The sequence below is a fragment of the Physeter macrocephalus genome, chromosome 7 (genome assembly GCF_002837175.3).
Source record: "Physeter macrocephalus isolate SW-GA chromosome 7, ASM283717v5, whole genome shotgun sequence".
Taxonomy (NCBI): domain Eukaryota; kingdom Metazoa; phylum Chordata; class Mammalia; order Artiodactyla; family Physeteridae; genus Physeter; species Physeter macrocephalus.
The window spans coordinates 64,487,373-64,509,381 of NC_041220.1; the positions used below are offsets into that span (position 1 = coordinate 64,487,373).

At 38.5% G+C, this 22,009-nt stretch overlaps 1 protein-coding gene across 1 annotated transcript in view; it reads left to right on the forward strand.

Moving 5' to 3' along the window:
* Positions 1-22,009, forward strand: part of LOC102982024 (alpha-fetoprotein-like) — a 37,926-nt gene that overhangs the window by 12,827 nt on the left and 3,090 nt on the right. Inside the window, exons 8-13 of the mRNA XM_007126261.1 lie at positions 3,113-3,324; positions 4,795-4,927; positions 6,573-6,670; positions 8,911-9,049; positions 11,487-11,713; positions 18,118-18,250. Coding sequence (XP_007126323.1) covers positions 3,113-3,324; positions 4,795-4,927; positions 6,573-6,670; positions 8,911-9,049; positions 11,487-11,713; positions 18,118-18,250 — 942 coding nt within the window. The remainder of the gene's footprint in view (positions 1-3,112; positions 3,325-4,794; positions 4,928-6,572; positions 6,671-8,910; positions 9,050-11,486; positions 11,714-18,117; positions 18,251-22,009) is intronic.

Here is a 22,009-nt window from a genome sequence, read left to right on the forward strand (position 1 = left end):
CTCCCTCCCACCCTCCCTATCCCACCCTTCTAGGTGGTCACAAAGCTCCAAGCTGATCTCCCTGTGCTATGTGGCTGCTTCCCACTAGCTATCTGTTTTACATTTGGTAGTATATATAAGTCCATGCCACTCTCTCACCTCGTCCCAGCTTACCCTTTCCCCCTTCCCGTGTCCTCAAGTCCATTCTCTATGTCTGCATCTTTATTCCTGTCCTGCCCCTAGGTTCTTTAGAACCTTTTTTTGTTTTTTTAAAATTCCTTATATATGTGTTAACATACGGTATTTATTTTTCTCTTTCTGACTTACTTCACTCTGTATGACAATCTCTAGGTCCATCCACCTCACTACAAATAACTCAGTTTCGTTTCTTTTTATGGCTGAGTAATATTCCATTGTATATATGTGCCACATCTTCTTTATCCATTCATCTGTCGATGGACACTTAGGTTGCTTCCATGTCCTGGCTATTGTAAATAGAGCTGCAATGAACATTGTGGTACATGACTCTTTTTGAATTATGGTTTTCTCAGGGTATATGCCCAGTAGTGGGATTGCTGGGTCATATGGTAGTTCTATTTTAGAATATGTATTTTAGATAAGCTTTGTTCATGCATGAGGAACAGTGCTGGTGGCTATGAGTTCAATGTGAATAAATCACCAATACGCAGTAGTCCCCCTTATTGCCCCCTTTGCTTCCTGAGGTTTCAGTTAATCACAGTCAACTTTTATCTGAAAATATTAAACAGAAAAATCCAGAAATAAACAATTCATAAGTTTCAAATTGTGCACCATTATGAGTAGCATGATGAAATCTTGTGCCATCTTGTTCCATCTCATCTGGGATGTGAATCATCCCTTTGTCCAGCATTTCTCAGGGATTAATCACTTAGCAGCCATATAGGTTATCAGATTGGCTGTCCTGGGATCACAGTGCTTGTGTTCAAGTCACCCTTACTTTACTTAACAATGGCCCCAGTGCACAAGAGTAGTGATGCTGGCAATTTGAATCTGCCAAAGAGAAGCCATAAAGTGTACCCTTGAAGTGGAAAAGTGAAAGTTCTCAACTTAATAGGAATAAGAAAAAAAAATCATATGCTGAGGTTGCTAAGATCAATGGTAAGAACAAATCTTTTATCTGTGAAATTGTGAAGAAGGAAAAAGAAATTCATGTTAGTTTTTCTGTCACACCTCAAACTGCGAAAGTTTTGGCCACAGTGCATGATAAGTGCTTAGTTAAGGTGGAAAGGCGTTAAAATTGTACAATAAGGTATTTTGAGAGAGAGAGAGAGACCACATTCACATAACTTTTATTACAGTATATTGTTATAATTGTTCTATTTTATTATAAGTTATTTTTGTTAACCTTTTACTGTCCCTAATTTATAAATTAAACTTTATCATAGGTATGTATGTACAGGAAAAAACATAGTATATACAATGTTTGGTACTATCTGCAGTTTCAGGCATTGACTGGGGGTCTTGGAATGTAACCCCTGTGGGTAAGGGGGGGCTACTCTATATTAAATAAGGTGTTTTTAAACAGAAACATACACAAAATAAGGTTATGTCTTGATCTGTTGATGAAAATGCAGGCAGAGACTTGCAGAAAACTTATTCTGTATTTCCTCTAGGGTAGATGATTCAATATTCACGAATTTAGTGTTTATAACTACTGTGAATAATGAGAATCAATTGTACTTATTTTTGTCAGGTTTTAAAACATACATTTTCCTTTTAAAAAATCTCCTTCATTAGCACTTTCTCATTTAGAAATCTAGAGTTCTACAGGACAATATTATTATTTGATAACTAAAAACATCAATTATGTAGTTATACCTCCTTTCCCCACATGTATATATGTTTTCTCCTTTAAGTAATTAGTTTTGCAAAGGGACTATTTAATTTACTATTCTTTTCCAAGACAGAGTTCTTGGAAAATGACATTTACTCCAGTCTCACAACTAGGTGGAGCCTAGTCAGAAGTGATTTATGTCATTTCTAGGCCTGGCCTATAAAATCTCCTGTCCAAAACACCCAATCTGAGGTCAATGTTAGAATCTACAGGTTGAAGATGACGGTGCCTCTGTCAGCCTGGTTCTCAGAACTACTGCCCAGAGGCAATACACCTCCCCTTCTCAATAGGACTTTATTGAGAAAGAAACAGACTGGATCCTATTAAGCCACTGAGAGCAGGCTCGTCACTTAACTAATGTACACACTCTCCCTTATCGGTCTCAACCTGACCTCACAATGCAGCTTCAGCTTACCACTCTCAGATCTAGATCTTCAGTACATTCTTCTTCTCTCCTGACCCCTTAATCTTAATCTCAACTAAATTTTCCCAATGAGCTCAAAATGTCTTATATACCATTTCCCAAGTATGCCATGTTCTTCACCTCTAAGACTCTTTATATATAAAGATAGATAATTCTAGTATGCTTTTCCTCTCCATTTGTTTCCAACTAACTTCTATTTGTCCTTCAAGACTCAAATCATTCAAGATCTTCACTCTGACCTTTATCCAGTCTGGATTGCCAATCTCTCTTTTTTCTTCCAAAATATAATACATGCATTTCTCTAACAATTTATTTTATAATGCATTATTATTGTTGTTTAATTATTTGACTCTCCAACTAGATTGTGAGTTCCTTAAGTATAGAGACTAGCTTGTTCATACACACATGTACTTATTTTTGTATGTGTATAATAAGTAAATATGTAAGTTTTATAGTAATATTACAGTAATGTATATAGAAAATGACAGAGACAAAATGTTTTCTAAACTGGGATCCCAGAACGATAACAACAGTAGCAAGTAATAAAACTCTTCATTTGTATTTTGTTGGGCTAAACTTGAAAACAATAATACAGTCTGTCTCCCTTTAAGTTCTTTAAGAGATGTTAGAAGAACTTGTGACACTTGAGTAAAGTCAAATAGAGAAGGTTACTTATTAGAATGAGTCACTATAAATGACCTTTTTTGGTCTCTCAGTTTGCCATGGAAAAAGCAATATAAGATGCCAAGTTTTTCTCTGGTTTTCTACTGATAACAGTAAAAAGAAATAAGTTCAGAATGAAGTCATCAAAAATAACTGCTCTTTTATATTTATAGAGCCAGCTTATGAACTATACCTGCTCTAAGCAGGCTACACTATCCAGCAAGATCACTCCATGCTGTGAACTGCCAGAACCATTCCGAGGGGAATGCATTATCAACTCAGAAAATGACAAACCTGATCTCTCATCCCTGCCACTTAGCAGGTTTACAGAAGACCAGTTTGTATGCAAACAATTCACTGACAAACAAGATGACTTCCTACAAGAGTAATATGGCTTTTTGTAAAATCTTAGTAATGGTATATTGTATTTATGGATTCTTTGGGAGAGATTGCAAACTTGAATGGTGACAGAGGCGAGCCAATGATGTGAGTGAATGGTTAAATGGCTGAGAGGAGATGCCTTGTGGAGTCCAAGGTTGCAGCTACTATTTGGCCCTAGCTACTTGTTACCATATGGGAATGTGGGCTTTGGGTCGTTGGATCAACTGCATTTTGAGAGAAGTTGGAAGTCTCTTGATTTTTAAATGTTGACAACTAATATAGGAATTTAAAAAAACACAGTGAGCGTCAGGTGTGTGCAAGCTTTGCTCTGAGGGACTTAGAGTCATCCCTAAGTAAGGGTTTCAGATTGGTATGCCGGGCCAGCTCTTCTAATTAATTTAATGCCTACTATCAAAGCCATAGTATGGCATTACAAGATTAAAGAGATGGAGTTCTAACATCTCTGGTGTCCATTCAGAAGTGCAAATTATTTTGGGCATAAAGCAAACTGATTTCAATATGTTATAATATTAAGACAATATTACTGAGTGATTGAAATAGTTCCAAAGTCACTTTGTGAAGTATTATCTGGAGCAGCTAAATTCTAACAAAACATAAGAATTTGAATTTTCCTCAAAGTTTTCTGTAGATTGACTTTAGTTATATTTCTGAAATTACATTTGACCCTGGCTTATAAAAGTAAATGTCGCTACCTGAACTCACTTATCCCTAAACTTGCATTTAGTATTGAAGAAGTCAATAGGCACAACTTCCTAGTGGAAATTACGTTAGACTATGAGTTGTGAGACCTGAGTTCCAGTCTAGCTTGGTCATGCATCAGCTTTGAAATGCAGCTCAAGCCACTTAATTTCCCCAGACTTTTGGGTTCCAACTGTAAACTGAGACAGTTAGGTAAGATCACTTCAGATGTCCATTCTGCAATTCTATGATTCCTTTGAAAATATTCTAGAGTCCAGATTTCTCTTTCTTGTAACCCAGAAGAATGTGCAATTATAGACAACTCATGCTTGAAGGATTATGTGGAAAACAGGGGAAGGTGGTTATTTAATACCTAGTCAGCACAGTCTTACAAAAAAATTATAATATCTATAAAATCTAGCCTCAAAGGTCATCAAGAAAATGTTCTCACCCAAACACTTGAAATGCATTTCTAGTAAAAGTAAGGAGAGACCCTGAGCCAGGAAATAAAGCTTATCAGGAGGTTTTAGGTTCAAGTTTGAATCTGCCACTCACTACTGTATAACTTTGGAAAAAATCACATAATTTTATTGATTTGGTTTCCTTATCCCAAAATATAGCCAGTAAAACTTCCCTGCCAGCCTCCCAAGATTTTCAAATACCTAAAGTCAGTTAAAATATTGAATAAATTTCATGGTCATAGTTGGCTTTTGAAAGGAAACTATGGCTTCAGAAATTTAGTGTTTACTTTCTAATATGCTTCATGTGCTTACAGGTTTCTTTATGAATATTCAAGAAGACATCCAGAGTTGGCAGTTCCAGTGATTTTAAGAGTGGATACAGTATATCAAAACTTGCTGGGAAAATGCTGTAAATTAGAAAATCCTCTGGAATGCTATAGTCATGGGGTAAATTCCTTTTTTTAAACCTGTTTCTCCTAAGTGATTATAAACATAGGGAAAAGTCCAATGCCATTAGTAGTACTGTACTTTTGTGAGATGATTATGCATGTTCTTTCTAATTGCAAGCACTACACAAAAATTTTGATTTCTGTCTAAACCAAAGGCCACATCATTATACAGCAGCAACTTTCTGTGTGAGTCACTGCCTTACAGATTCTGTGTTGTATGAAAACAACTCTGTGCAATCTTCTCTTTAAAGTTTGCTTGGCATGGTAGCAGGTAGCATGAAAGCATAGCCTATTAGGGTGGGGGAAGGTTGACGGTTTCCACCAAACAGGCCTGGAAACTGTCCCTATCTCAGGCCAGAAATCATACTGTTCACAGTCAGCAGCTCCTGTTGTGTAGTTGACATGGAAAAAGCCGGTTGCCTTACAAGTCCCTGACCAGACGATCTGTTATCCACAGTTTACCAGGAGCCAGGTGGTTCTGGCTTTTGTTACGCTAATTAGTGGCTTACGTATTTATAGAGAGGTGGCGATGGAGGACAAAGGCATTTCTTGTCCTGTTTGAGTTCAAGCAGGTACACCTAGCATCTTCCTGTTCCCAGAGAGAAGGCTAAATGAAGGCGACTTAGTCTTTTGTAGGTTAGAACCCTTTCATAGCATCACCTGTAGACTCCACAATCATCATTATGATAACAGCCCCTTATTGGAGCATGGATGTTTAGAGTTTACAAAGTAACTTTACAACAAGTGTCCTATTTTATTCTCACAACAGCTTGGTAAGATAGGTAATGGCATAAGTAGTAGCTACATTTTATAGATGAGAGTTTTGAGTTTCAGAAGGTTCAGGTGACTTGTCCAGTGTCACACAGGCAGTAAGGACAAGGCTAAGTGTTAAATCCAGGCAAACAGTTTGCCAATCAGGTAAAATTTTTACTATAACAAATACTGTTTATTAGGATCAGGTAGACTGGGTCTGATTACTTAAGAAGCTAACCAGTGCTCCTACCAAAGAGCTAAGTCTGCAAGGTCACTCGTATCTTCCCAATGGAATTTTATTTGCACTGTTCAAGAATTCTTTGAACTTCCATTTAGCTCTGAGAATTCCATGTGATTCCCTTCAACGTGTATTTGTGGAGTGCTTTACTATGTTCAAGTCTGGTACTTGTTTATATTAAACCATGACTTCTTAATATGTATCTATATTTCTATACCTACATCCATATCTCTATATCTGTACTGTTTCCATAAAAATGCTGTATTATTAAAAATAACCAATATGCACGCATACACACACACATTCTGATCAATTAAACTTAGATCTATAAATTACTTTTAAGGACCTCTTTTTGGCTTGATGAATGATTAGCTTTATGCTTGTAAAATATGCCATTTAAGCCCATAACTGAGTTCATACCACAGGAAACTAAATATCAATCTTGCTGTCCCACTTTTTTCTCCACAAAGTACATGGCCATTCCTGTTTCAGCAAAATGTGTTTTTTCAACATTTCCAAACTCACTAAGTAAATAAAACCCTGGGTTTAGTAAAACAGTCACATTAAAGTATTACAGAAGATGGTTTTGCAATCTTACCTCAAGATATATTGTTGCAACAATAGATAAACACTGATTATCTTTATTTTTCAGGAAGAGATGTTTCAAAGAGTGGTTCATGAAAGCCATGAGCATGTGAAAAATCAGTGTGATTTACATGAGAAATTAGGAGATAGTGACTTCCATGACAGGTATGCTTCCAAGATATTGTCCAGATTTGTGGTTGTTCGTGAGTTTTTGTTGACTCCTGCTGCTGAGAGTTGCTAAGAGTCTATATTCAACCTTAAAATCTCAGAGGCCAAGGAAAACCTCAGTTCAGAATTAACCTAGCTATCTTTGTCTTGATAAGACAGTTGTCCACATAACCTTGGGTGCTTTTACATTGATTTTTTAGGCCAGTTTCCAGATTCCAATCAATGCTCAGAGGTCAGGGAGCCAGCAGACCCTGACTGCCCTTCTGCAATCCCATAGGAGCCCTCTACCCTTCACCTGGACATTTAGTTTGGGGCTTTGCATGCAATTTGGAGTCAAGGCTGCAAAAGAGATCTAATCTAGGTTTTCTGTGTCAGTTTCAAGTCAGGTCAATATAGCAAATACAGTATTTTCACCATGAAGAGTAGAGATAAATAGGTACCTTAGTCAGAGGGAGCACATGTAACTTCGTGTGCAGAGAGCCTGGTAAATCCCATTGTATTTCAAAGATTAAGATATCAAAAAAAAAAAAGCCAATTTTCAGTTATCTTTAAGATCTTACTGTAATAGTCTATTAAGAAGCAGAGTATATATGTCAATCCCAATCTCCCAATTCATCACACATATATACACTATATGTATAAAATGGATAACTAATAAGAACCTGCTGTATAAAAAAATAAAAATAAAATTCAAAAATTCAAAAAAAATATATATATACAACTGAATGCAGAAAACCAGGTGGAGAGCACTACATGTTTGTGGATGTTATTTCAATAACAATCCAAAGAGTTGTGTGTGTGTGTGTTTTGATAAAATGATCTTAAAATTGAAACAGATATAAAATAGGTAACTAATAAGAACCTGCTGTATAGCACAGGGAACTCTACTCAAAAAAAAAAAAAAAAAAGAAGCAGAGTATTGGGGAAAAGTTCAGTTTGATACAGTCCCATAATATTGAGCTTAAATTAAATGTCCAGAATAATGGATCCAAAAAAATTATTCTTGTTTTAGAATATTTGGCTTATTTTTTTTTTTTACCGTTGTGTTTAATTGCTAACGTCTAGCTTAAGGATTAGACTGGTGGCTCTCAAACTTCAGAGTGCATCAAAATTACCTGGAGGACTTGTTAAACACAGCCCACTCCTAGAGTTTCTGATTCAGTAAATCTGGGATGGGGCATGAGAATTTGTATTTCTAACAAGTACCCAGGGGATGCTGCCAATCCAGGGGTCACACTTTAAGAAGTACTGGATTAGGTTGACTATTTCATTGGATGCTATAGCTAAATTCTTCCCCTAACCCCATTATAGTATAAATGCAATAAATGATTCTGACATTCTGTTGTCCTCAAATTCAGTTCTGCAGAGTCTTTCTCATTAAAATCTCTCTCCATATCCCTCAGTTCTGACTACCGCTCTCCTAGTTCAGGCCATCACTTGAATTACTGGCATGGACTTTTCTTCCCTCACTTTGCCTCTTGCCCACCTCCAATCCATTCTTTATATAGCAGCCATAATTATCTTAAAAACAATGTAAATCTGATTCTATAGTTAAGCTTTCTTCCTTCTCCTCTCTCCAATTCCCAATCCCCCCAATTAAGAAAAAAATCACACTCAGTGACTTTCTAAATGCTCCCTTCTTACTTTCACTCCCCTTCACCTGGCTCATTTTTAGTTATTGTCAGATCTTAGCTCACATATCATTTCCTCTAGGAAGCCTACCTGACCTCCCTGGGATGGTATTAGATGTCATTCTGTGTGCACCTATAGCATTCTCTATTCCTCTCATTACACTGCGTGTACTCCTCTATCTCCCCCACTAGGGGTGTGAGACCATGAGAGTAGGACATGTTTCCTGATCGTTGCTGTAGCTTCTATTCCTACACGTTGTAGACAACCAATACATGCTTTAATGGCCTGTGCATATATTTATTTCAGAAGCTGTTTACTATGAGTCTGATTTTGCAGCCATCCAAATTAGCTATCACAGTATCCTTCACAGGTAGAAAGAAGATGGATCAGAGTGGAGCAATGTGTGAGGTGGAAAGGGAATTCCAGGTATACTGAATAAGTCATTGAGCCACTGGGTCAAGAACTTAAAGGATAGCCTTAAACCCAATCTAATGACTTGCTCATCCCACATCAGAGACAATGTCAGATATTGAGGAAAACTTTGTAGAATTCTTCATTTTGGGCACATAGCCATTGCCAGGAATAAGAGGAAATTATTCTTTCAGGCTCATAGTCCTTTATACTAAGAAAGCCCCACAACTGTCTGCTCAGGAGTTGGTTATATTCACGAAGAACATGGCAGCTGCTGCCACCAAATGTTGCCCACTGAATGATGAGCAACAGTTTGTTTGCATGGAGAACTCGGTAAGCACATCCTTGACTGCATGTTTGTCTGTTGTTAAAAGTTCTGAACTCCAAGCCCCAGCAATCAGTCTCATGTTGGTGGACACGTCTCTGAATTGTCAATGGAACCTAATAATTCTGTCCTTAAGAGAATTTATTTCTGGTCAGTTCATGCCAGTTGTCTTTGATTAGCAGCAGGGATAAGACTATCGCTTTGCAAAAACTGGGAATGTCAGATTCACCAGATCTTTGCCTGGATCATATCCCAAGGTCTATTCCCTGGATTTTCAAGTCAACAAAAGCGATTTTGCTGATTTTAGACTAACTCATACTCATCAAAAGTGTAGGAAAAAACCACCCAGTTTCCTCTTGTGTTTCTCCTTTACTCTCACACGATTACCATACTCACCACACTTCTGACACCAGATGTGTGGGTGTTTTTTTTTTTTTTCCCCCGAAGCAAGCACTGGGAATCCTACAATTTAACTCAATTCTAACGCTATCTGCTTGGAGATAGCATCAGATCCTACGGGTTGAGGGCTCAGTTCCGCAAGACTGCCCCCACCTCACTTCAGATGCCAATCACAAGTCCAAGTTGTCACCTGTGCTTCTGACTGATTAGCTATAAATCAGAGGTTTCCATGACCCCCTCCTTGAGTTCAATTAATTTTCTAGAGCAGTTCACAGAACTCAGGAAAACACAGTTACCAGTTTATTGAAGAATATGAAAAAGATGCAGAAGAACAGCCAGATAAGAGATACATAGGGTGAGGCCTGGGAGGGTCCCAAGTGCAGGAGCTTCCTGTGGAGTTGGGGTGTCTCACCCTCTCGGTACATGGATGTGTTCACTCACCTGAAAGCTCACTGAACCCCATACTATTGGGATTTTATGGAGGCTTCCTCACATAGACATGACCAATTATTAACTGTATTTCCAGCCTCTTTGCCCTCTCTGGATCATGGGGGTGGGGCTAAAAATTCCAAGCTTCTAATCATGGCTTGGTCTTTCTGGAGACCAGCCCCCATCCAGGAGCCATCCAGGAGCTCACTCAGAGTCATCTCATTAGAACAAAAGCTGCTCCTAATGCCCTTATCACTTAGCAATTTATAAGCATACCAGGAGCTTTGTGTCAGGAACCAGGGTCAAAGACCAAATATTTATATTTTCTGTTATCTTACATCAAACTTACAAGTGTTACCTTCATTAGACAGAATACCAGGTATTCATTTACAGTGAGAAATGTCTTCCCAATGTCAAGAATAATTGGGTCTAATAACTAGGCTACACTTTTCCCTGAATCACATTACTTGGGAAGTTGAATTAGGATATGGGTATTCATGCAAATGGAATCAGAGGAAGGGCAGGGATGGTCTTGAGGGATATGTCTTCCAGGGATATGAATTATTCCCTCCTAGCAATGGAGAACATCACTCCAGGACCTGGATGCTCATCTCTAGGTCTCTCTCAAGTGGTATATTTTAACGCTACTGAATTCTTGTTTGGTGACAGCTTTCTTTATCCTATATTCTTGGTAGATCATCTCCTCTATACTAAGTTAGTCTTTTTTTCTGATAAAATATAGTTGTTTTGGTTACAGATTTAAAATTTTTTATTATCCAGCTCTGTCTTCCTTTTATTTTATTATAAATTTTTATTATCTAATCATGCCTTCCTTGGGGAACTCTTGATTTATATTCCTAAAACCTTGTTTTTAAGTGATCTCTTTGGTTACTTCAATAAATTCATAACTTAAATGTTGATGCTCACTGGTTTCAGTCACTTCATCCCCACATACATAAGTGACAGGGAATTTGTGTGGTCATTATACTCAGAGTAAAATACAGGCAGCCTTGCAGACAGCATCAGGATAAGTATCAGACACAGCCTGGGAGCAAGGCAAGGTGACTGTTCTAGAAGGAGATAAGAAAACGGAAGGAGACAACTGAAATAAGATCCAGGGATTCCTTTCACCATTCATTTCTTCACTTTTTCATTAATTCAGCAAGTGTTTATAGGTGATTTATCATATACCAAGTTCTGTGGTAGTTACAGGTGTCCGGTTATAAAACACAGAAACACATTGGATTTGAGCTTTTATAGAAGTGCAATCATCAGTCTTGCATCTGGGTCAAATTAGCAGTCATGTTGACCTGAGACTTGATTTTAATTTGATGGAGCATAAGAAACTCCTGCTTCAAGTCAACACTGGTCTATAAACAGCACACTGTGGGGGAGTTGGGAGGTCGGGTCCGAGGGAACTCACCTTTGAGGGTGGCAGGAAGATGGAGGACAAGGCTGAGAGCCAGGCTTCACCTGACACGCTTGCTCTTTCCCAGACAGTGAAATCCCAGCCAAATGAGCAGAGACTAGAATTTGAGAGTACTTTTCTATGGATAAAAAAATAACATTAATGACCGCAAACCTTATGGCTCTTATTTTAATTCTTTTCTGGGGAAGGCAAAGCTAATTCTTGGAGCTTTATGCAGAAGACATGAGGCAGAGCCTATCAATGCTGGCGTGGGTCACTGCTGTGATGACTCGTATGCCTTCAGGAAGCCTTGCTTTGATGATCTGCAAGTAGATGGAACTTACATTTCTCCACATTTATCCTGTGACCAAGTCGTCAACCTTAATGAGGACTTGTGCAGAGCTCAGGAGGAGGAATTACAAACCGAAAAGCAAAAGTAAGGATCCTTGTTTATATATATATATATATATATATATATATATATATATATATATTCTGGTTACCCTGAATCAACAAAATTCATCAAAAGCACTCCACCTCCTGGCAGTGGGGCAGTTCCCCTTTAGTGCCCACCCACTCCTCTTCCCACCCTCCTCACGTGCCCCTGATCCTGTCCTCAGGAGAAAGCAGGTCCTGGTCCTCAGAGCTCCTTCTCCCCCAAGATCATTAGAAATGGTTGGTAGCTTACTTCTAATTAATTTATTTATTCTAAAACTTGCTCTTGGAGAGTCTAAATATTATTAGTCCAACAATGTCATCTTGCCAAGTGAGGCAAAGTTTTTGTTGCCTTGGGAATAAACACATTCCTGTGGTCAGCAAGCGCAAGGTTGTCACTTACTCTGTTTTATCACAGTACTTAACATTCACAAGCCAACTGACCCTTGAGGGCCTTTCTTCAGTTCCCAAAGTGAGCTGATCAGAAACTAGACTGTAAAACTTTCCAGTAAGCATCCAAAAACCATTGTAACACTTAGTTAGCCATTCTTTCTTTAGCCCAGGCTGATGTGAGACGATAATACTTTATTTTTAGAGTTCAGGCTTTGCTTTCTCGTGAGGAAATTCTCTGGCTTAGATAGGCACCCTTTATGTATGTCATCTCACCAAATCCTTACCGCAGATTTAGGAGGTAGATAATATTATTACCCCATTTTAATTGTGAGGAAACTGAGGCTAAGAAGGCAAGAAGAAATGGTATGAGATCATGCAACAGGTAAATAAGTTGTTGAACTGGAATTTGTACCCAAGCTACTTAGCTCAAAGCACATATACTTAACTACCAACATGTAGCTGTTAGTGTGCCCTAATCAAGGGGTTATAATGCTGGTGATAATTTTTAATACTTGAAACTCTTCATGTAAGGTTTAGATGATGAAAAGTGTGAAATATTAGGAAGCATCCGTGTTCTAGTGAATTCATTGTGTTTTCTGTATGGAGAAAGCAATAACACAGAGACAGCTGATGTAGAGATTTCTAGAATATTCTGGGAGGATACATATTGGGGGTCAAGGGCTGGGCTGGACAAAGCTCTCCAATTTCCTGGGAAGTGGTAGGGGTTCTCTCCATGGCTTTCACCCATATATAGTTCTGACTGATCATCATAGCATAAGTCCACATACACACAAAAAGAAAAAAAAAAAGTGAAGGGGCTCCTGGAGGGGAAAGACAAAATTCAGCAGGATTATAAAGAGAAGGCAGAAATGAGGTCGTGGAATAAGACAGAGGAAATAAAGAGAATAGAAGTTCAAAGGAAAAGAATTTAAAATCCAATTAAGAAAAATACAGAGTTGAAATGTTAAGACTTAAGATAGTATATAAAGACTAGAATGTTTTAAATGAAAGGGTGAATAAATGTAATGAAAATAAAAGATTAATATCATTGAAATGAAAAGCTGGAAACAACTTGATGGTGTTGAGGATTAAAAGTCGGATCTAATATTTTTAAAGGTAAATTAAAAAATTTAAAACTAAAGGAATGAGTAGAATTAGGGGAAATGTTTTAAAACAGCAGTTAGGTTGATAGGTAGAGAGATCTGTGGGGTGGGCTGGGTGGGTGCAAGGAAGTGGTTAGGAGAGATAAACCCACTGCAAGCAGATCACAGGTATGTGGCAAGTCGTTGTAAGGGAGGGGGGCCTAGCTTCCAAATGGCACAGAGTCCCCAGTTGTAGAAAAAGCAGCCTTCATATCTGGAGTATCAAGGAAAGGTACCATGACATGCTGATACCTCTGCTCCAAATCTCATTCCCAGACCTGCATTCTCCTAATGGGACCCTTTTTTCCCCTTACCTATCCCAGTACAGTGAAAGTGTTTCTCCTTGTTTGTTTATTTATTGGAGTATAATTGCTTTACAGTGTTGTGTTAGTTTCTGCTGTACAAGGAGGTGAATCAGCTGTATGTATACATATATCCCCTCCCTCTTGGACCTCCCTCCCTGCCCCCCCCGCCCCGCCCCATCTAGGTCATCACAGAGCACAGAGCTGAGCTCCCTGTGCTTTAGGTAAGCAACTAACACCTGATCTGGAAGCTCAGCGGTCATGCAAGTGTTCCCTCTACTGGTGCCTCTGGGGACGTGCCTCCAGAAACCAGCTGACACAGCAAGACAGAAGAGAGAGCAGAATAGTTGGGTGTGTCTGAGGCAGAGGAGAGACAGGGGAGAGAAACTTTTGGAGCTGAGACTAGAGGCATTGGGAGGGGCCAAACCATGAAGACAATTGGAATCCCAGAGCTTGTGAGGACAGAGAAGAAGGGTACATATGAAGGAGCCTTCCTACCTCCTCCGCTAGCTTTCTCTATTATTGTTAAATCTACAGCTCAGACCCTCAGGGAAATTATAAAACTGCTCATCAATTATTTGCTGAGTGAATAAATGAATAAGTAGGTGAGAAGCAGTGACAATGTACCATTTATTGTGGGAGTCAGGGAGAAGGGAGACTGTGGTTGGAAGCAGACAATAATTTGAAACGAAAGTTGCAAGTTGTGCTATTACTATAATTATTCATTATCATTGCCATAATTTGATGAAATAATTAATATAATTATTCATATTATCTTTGCCACTATTTATTAAGTGCCTTCAGTATGCCAGTTACTGTACTCAGCCCTTTAATATAGTATTATTTTTGGTCCTCACAAAAACCTTGCAATGTAGGTGTTCACATTCTCATTTTATAGAGTAGGGTCAGAGAGGTTAAGTGTCTTACCCATCGTCACACAGACTAGTGAGTGGAGGACCTAACTTGAGCCAAAGTAAGTTTGACTGAAAAGTTTGTGCACTTTTTATGACATTGGAAGGAAAAAGAAGTCCAGATTTTGCATGAACTCACCGTAAAACCAGTGCCCCTCCTATACCAGCTTTGGCCACTTGGGGTGCTGAATCCCCTAGGCCAGACCATAGAAGCCCCAGTGGGTGCTGGGAAATGGGGTAGTCTCACTGTGTAGGTACTCATGATGGTTAGTTTCTGTAACATGGGACAGAAGCTGTCCTATGCTTTTATGGGTTGGGTAGTGAATTTCAGTATCATGAACAATATTGTTATCTGTGGGGGAATATATTCTGAGACAAAACCCACCAAAATTCCAATGGGAAGTAGCCTGTATTTCTCCCTTTGAATAATTAATTTGTTAAAAACTGATAATTATTATTCAAAGATAGTATCAACTGTTTTGACCATACATCATATATAACCATACAGACTTGAATGATACAGAGACACAAGAGAGCACGGTGTTTTCTTTCAAGTGGGATCAAGTTTAGGTCTAATTGGAAAATTGAATATGTACATATTTCAACTATAATAAAACATAATTTAAAAAAAGGTCAAATATGTACAGAACTGTTGGGTAGAAAAAAGAATGCTTATACTATTCTATTTCTTTGTAAAATGTTGATTTACTTTATTATTAAAGTAATACACAGTCTTTGCAGAAAATTTAGAAAATACAGAAAAGAGAAGAAAAACATAATACTTTTATTCCAACACTGCAGAGATACCCATTATAAATATATGTATAGTGTAGGAATACGTAATTCCATATCTGTACACAAGCGCACACTCCCACAATTGCCCTCTGTCCATCAGTCTATGGTTTGAATACATAATAATGCAAGTTTTGCACATTCTTGCTACTACCTGCTTATACAGAGTTTCAGTTCCAGCAATTATCCTCAGAATCCTCAGGGGAGAGCTTATGAAACCCCCCTTGCCTCCCCCACTCCGCAGGAATTCTCCAGGCTCCTTGACACCATTCCTGTGCCACTGGGAACAGTCATGCCCTCCAGGGACTGCTGTCTCCTGCTCAGCCGCAGACTGGATCCCTTTCAATTGATGACAAAGTTGCTTTATGTTTTGTTGTAAGGAAAAAATAATACCTCCCCCAAACCTCAGGATTGTACACGTTTAGCAGGTGCTGTGGCAGTGCTGCTTGTGTCTTAACGGTGTGCAGGACTTTAATGAAAGCACTCTTACAGCCCCCTTTCGAAGAGTTATCCCGATTCCATATAACTCAGAAATGAGTGTAATGGAGGCCCAGCTGGGGAACCACTGAATTACGCCTGTCTTCTACTGACCAGACCTTTCTTAATGGGCGGAAGTCTGTGAGCCTGACTTCTTGTCTCAGGACGAGTTCTCAAAAGTAGTTCTCAATCCTCATGCCTTCTGGGAGGGAGGCGCACCTCACTGGCTTTTATATATGCCCAGATCTATATTATTCCCAAGGTGTTGAAACCAGTGTTACAAATGCAAAGTGGAGATGACATAGAACCTTATTAAGGAGGTGACAGAGAGCATTATACGAGGTAACATTTATAAATTTTCAGCGCATTGTCTGAAACAGAACAAATATCAAGATACTCAAAAGCTGTTGGCTGTTGTCATCATTTTTAATGTAGCTTTAAAAATGATAATGTATGCAGTTTTGTCACTGATTATTCTTCAAAACAGCATTTTAATGGCTTTTTAAAATTCCAGTATATGGGTACAATAACGAACTTAACCAGTCCCAGTTTCTGGACATGAAAATTGTTTTCAGTTTCTAAGTATCATAAATTGTGACAATGAATATTTTTGTACATATGTCTTTGTCCCCTCTCTGATTTTTTTTCTAAATTCCCAGGTCTTAGGATTAGGGGCAAACATGGAGTTAATTAAAATCTCCTAGCTTCTCTTGACTGTGTCTTGGTGCTCAGAGGATGCAGTGATTACATGCTTCTCAAACCCACCTCATCACTGTAGTAGTTTCCGAAAAGAAAATTGGCTTGTGCTTCCTTATCTTCAGTCATGCTGCTGTTTTCAGCTCTGTCTATCCTCAAGGCTGGGGGTTGCGGGGAGGGTGGGAGAGGGTGGAGCTGAAATGGGAAGTTCAGAGGCATGTCCAGGGCGCTACCAAGTTAAGCTAAATATCTGATTGCTTAGATGGGGTCAGCACGCTACGGCCGTCCGGCCAGGGCTGTTTCTGTAGGTCCTGCGGGCACCGCCTGGACAAGCTAAGCCTGGGAGCTGCAGAGTGCTGCGTCTGCTTCGCCTCTGTTCCCGTCTTCGCTCCTGCCTTCCCCGCCTGGGACCGAGCTCGCTCTGCCCAGTGCCTGCGCTGGTGCGACGTGCGTGGTGGGGACTTCACTGTTGACGACTGCCGGGCAGCAGAGGGGTGGGTGGCATCTCAGTCCAGGAGTCAACCGACTCAGAGAGTCACCTTGCCTTGGGCCAGCTGCCCGCACTGAGAGCGGGGTGCGGGGAGAAGAAAAGGGCGTGTCACTGGGGCACAGAGTGAGACAAGCGGTGCGCGCCCCCTTCCCCACGGCTGGTCCCTCGCTTCGCCATCATTTCCAGCTGATGGCAACTGGCACAAACTGTGCCCGCCAGCCACTTGGGGCAGCCCAGCCCAGGGGTGGGGCGGGCCTGGAGTTCTCTGTCTTGTGATATAAGTACTTATATAATATCCTCAATTTTGCCTCTTGGCTGAAAAAGGCTAAAATATTTGCCGGACCCTTGGGTTAGAGTGTCATAGAAATAGCTACTTAAAGCTTTGAGATATTTCCTTTTATACCTATTCAAGTGCAAATAAGGCCACTAGGTATTATCAATGTGAATTTGAAAATGAAGAGTAAGTGAAGGTTTTTGGGTAAGCAATAAAATATGGATTAATGTACATTTCCCCTACCCTTCATGTTTGTTGTCTTTGTAGTTAAATCTCTCTTGATCAGTAAAGAAAAAAAAAAAAGACAACATTGGAAGATTTGGGGTACTATTTTATTAAATCGAGAGATAGAAACTAGGTTATAATTTTAAATATTCGAAGTGGTTGAAACACCGATGTTTATATAGTTGTGGGGAAACTCATTCTGTGAGGGAAATCTGAGATAATTGTCAAACTACTGAAGTTTCAAATTAGTGTATTGGCTTTATTATTAATAACATAAGGGGGCCTCAACTTCCAGGTGCGTTATACTTGTAATATTTATTGGGAAGTTAGTTGTTTAGAATAAATGTTCATAAAAAAATATTATAGGAAAAGCTAATTTATTTTATAACTTATTTACCACCCAATGTAATAAAAATAGAAAATAATATTTACCCTAGTAATAATTACATAAAGGTAATTAAATTTAATATAATAGTTATATTGATGAGATGTGCTTGAAGAAAAATATGTTGAATAAAAGATGGAGATGGATACTGTGAAAACTATGAGGACATCAGGGCATTTTCAGGGCCTGTAATCTTAAGAGTGAGAGCTATGCAAAGGCATGGGTGGTGTGCAGCTTTAAATAAGTAAGGCAGGTTTGCAAGCTGGCCTTCTAGCACTCAGGGAGTGCTTGTATTTTTGCCACTCATTTCTTATTCAGACTCCTCAGCAACCTTGTGAAGCAGGAACCATATGCAGCAGAGATGCAGTTCCAATCAGTTATTGTGGATTTTGCTCACCTGGTGGAGATGTGCTGTCAAACAGAGAAAAGTGAAATGTGTCTCCAAGAAGAGGTATCTCTGTTTCCTTGTCTATTCTCATAGCACTCTTAGGGTAAAGTTAAAAAAAAAAAATCCTTTCTCCATGCCAATCATGAATGGATTAGGAGAAAATCACAGTTTAAGTGGATCGGTGTAGTTGACTATATTTGGGTTTAAGATATGCTAATATTTATGTTCATTTGAGGGAACTAGGCATGTTAGACATGAATAAAGATAAATACAAAGTCATGACACCAGATGAACTGAGATGTTTAGGACTGAGGGTGGGAGGAAGAATGATGAGTTGACGACTTTCTCATTATAGAGAAATGGTGTCCTTGGAAATATAGAGAAATATTAAAGAAATAACAGTTTAAAGACCTGTCTGGGCAAACTGTAGCTTCGTTCTAGAAATTTCTAGGGGCATAATCAGGAAGAGTCACCAAATGTAGTTTGGGGCTTAACTAGGAAACCGGTTTAGGTGAAAAGGATTGCATTTTCTCAGTGGCAGACCATTAGAACAGGGGGTTGAAGAATAGAAAGAGAAAAGAACAGTGACCAGAAAAAAGTGTCTCTTTGTGCATACACACCCAACTGAGTACCAGGAGACTGTTTTGTGTAACTAATCTAATTGCATACAGTTAACAAGCAAATGACTTTCCATAAGATGGTAACGTTGTATGACTTAAATTTCTAAGAATATCATGGCAATCCTACCATCCCTGTGTGGCACAGAAAATTCATGTAAATTCATGGAGGGGACCTGGGATGGGCCGTTCTCCTGGGGACATGACTTGAGAAGCAGAAACTAGGATATAGTAGGTAATAGTATCCGAGTAGAAGAATGAAAGCGTGTGGTTCAAAAAATAAAATATAATATAGCAGGCTTTACAGTCAAAACAGGCTGGGGCTAGTTAGTCCTAGTTAGTACTAGGTTTAGCAGTGGCCCAGGGAAACGTTTTCACAGGTAACAATTTTCATGAATGCCTCAATTACCTTCAGTGGCTCTTTTCTGCTTTTTCACCTAAACTGTACATGTGCTTATGTTAAAAGTCATATATCTATGGTCTAGTCAAAGGTAGGCAAACTACACCCCTCTGGCTAATTCAGTTCCACTCCCTGTTTATGTAAACAAGGTTGTGTTGGCACACAGCCTTGCCCATTTATTTACGTGTTGTCTATGGCCGCTTTTTATAACAGCAGAATTGAGTAGTTGTAAGACTGAGTAGTTGTGACAGACTGAATGAACTGCAGAGCTCCAAATATTATCTGGCTGTTCACAAAAATATTTTGCTGACTCCCGGACCAGCTGATACACAAAATGAAAATAGTCACAAGTGCCCATTTATTTACTTTAAAGCCCTTTCACTTTTTTGTAAAACATTCAGAAAACAGATCTCTACCTGAGTAACAACCCCATATCCACACAGATAAACATTTTTGCAGAAGGGCCTGTGTCAAAAAATTCCCAAAGGAATTTTCTTGAAGTGTTCTTGCTCTTGAGTGTGAATGCTTCTTGCTTGAACTATTTCATCAATAGCACGATAGGAAGATTTCTGTGTGCTTTTTTTCCCACACTTTTTGTCTGACAGTGCTCTTCAACTTAATCGTTGAAAAGCCCAAACTTTCCCCCTTCCCTCCCCTTCCCTCTCTACTTTCTTTTAGGATTTCTCCACAAATTAAAGGAGAAAATAGGGGCTATCTGAAGAATATATCATGTTGATTAAAATTTGCTAGATGAACTTCTTCAGATAGAAATGCTTATTATATGTAATTCTGCACCATCTATAAAGTTCGACCAAGTATATCTCCATATGATTATTTTAAGGAGGTGATTCTGAAATATTCGTGTGCATCAGAGTTACTTGGAGGGCTTGTTAAAACAAAATCAATATTTTCCATCCCCAGCATTCCTGATTTAATAGAGCTAGGGTGGGGTCTGATTATTTGCATTTCTAACAAGTTCCCAGGTGCTACTGATGCTGCTGGTTTGGTGACCACTTTAAGAACCACTTTCCTAAAGTGAAAGTAGATAATCATAAACTGTTTCGCCCCTCCCTTCCCAATATTTTTATACATCTAACTTAGTGAGAAGTTGGAACCAAGAACAGTAACAAAAATAATAAAACAATTGAAAAATAACCTATTTATGAAAGGAAGTGAAAGATTTTGGGGACATTAAATACAAAGGTAAGACTGGAATATAAAAGCAATAACCTTATATGAATAGGCTTAGCAAAAAATATAGGAATATATGATGGAATTATTTTGGAATCTTATCATCAAGAGTTTTGGTGAGTCTTTGTGCCTCTATGTTTGTGGAAGAGGTCTAGGTTTGACTGTAATGCAAAGGAATAATACCTAGTGGCTTTGGGAGTCTCCATGGAACCAAAATCCCAGAAGTGAAGAGGCTTAGCCAATTAGCAGTCTGTAGATGTTCCAAGTTAGACTAACTGCTCCAGGGACCTACATGCATTTTCTTTGTTTTCTTTTCTGAGATTAGAATAGTCAATTATATGAATCTGTTCTGCCTGTTAAAAGAGAAAGTGGGCAGGTTTGAAGACTGCCTTTCTAGCTATGGCTAGTGGAAGACAAGATGGAAGACATATTTTGAGAAGTAAACCAGAATGCAGGAAAATTCTAAGGAGAAAAAAGTGAACCAAAATTAATGTTGGAATGTTGGTAAGAATAAGAATGAAACAAAAAGAAGGAATAAAATAAGAAACTCAGCCATACAAGGTGAATTTGGATCTTCCAAAGAAAAGGAATTTCATATATCATGAAATAATAATGTGAATTGTAGACTTCAGCAGTTTTAAGGAGAAAACTACTCAGAAATTCTCTCTTCCAGGTCAGTGGGGAATGATAATTGTAGCCTGAGATACTTATCTGTCACCCAACAGAATATAACATAGAAGAAAGTTAACAAGAATTAGCAGGAATTTGGGCAGGTTGAAATGATGGTTTGAAAATAATAAATAAAATTTAACAATAAAAAAAGCAAACTTCTGCTTTTAGTTGTGACTCAACACAAGTTCATGTGGAAAGACTTGCTGGTTTAAGTAGCCTATGCTTACAACTTGATGGGTCTACTATCAAAGCTACTGCAATCCTGGGATGCAATTCTGGAGAAAAAACAAGGATCAGATATTGCAACCACATGGATCAGGTCACTCTGGGATACTGTATTTAGTTTCTTATGATACATTACACAAGTTTTGAAAATTACATAAGTAATATATGAACATGTCAAGAGTTCAGACAGAAGAGCAGGGTACATTTCCCATTCCCAAAAGGTAAGCAATTTAAGTTTTCACTTTTAGTATTCCTAGTGATTACCATTATTACTTTAATAGTTTTTTAAAATACTGCTGTCACTTAAAGAATATAGTATTCTTACACTAACTTCGACAATACTGCCAGTAGACTCTCAATTTTTTTTTTAGGTAAAGTATTTTTGTAGTTTTAGCTCTTTTATTGGTTATACTCTATTTCTTGGTCCTTCTACTTCAATCAGCATCTAGTGATTTTCCAAAACATAATTAACATGTCTAAACTTCTTTTGATTTCTTTGCCAGCTTTCCTTTTTAAAGCTATACCATGATTTCCACACTGTCTAGGTTTATTCATCCTGCTTTGTAAATGTAAGGTTTATATGCTTTGTCAATAGGTTGATCCAAAAACTGGAAGCCATTAAATAGTGTTCAATAGTGTGTTTAACTGTAATATTATTTACAGCCGTACAATGAATGCATTGACCAATAGTTCAATGACTTATCCTGGATCACTTAA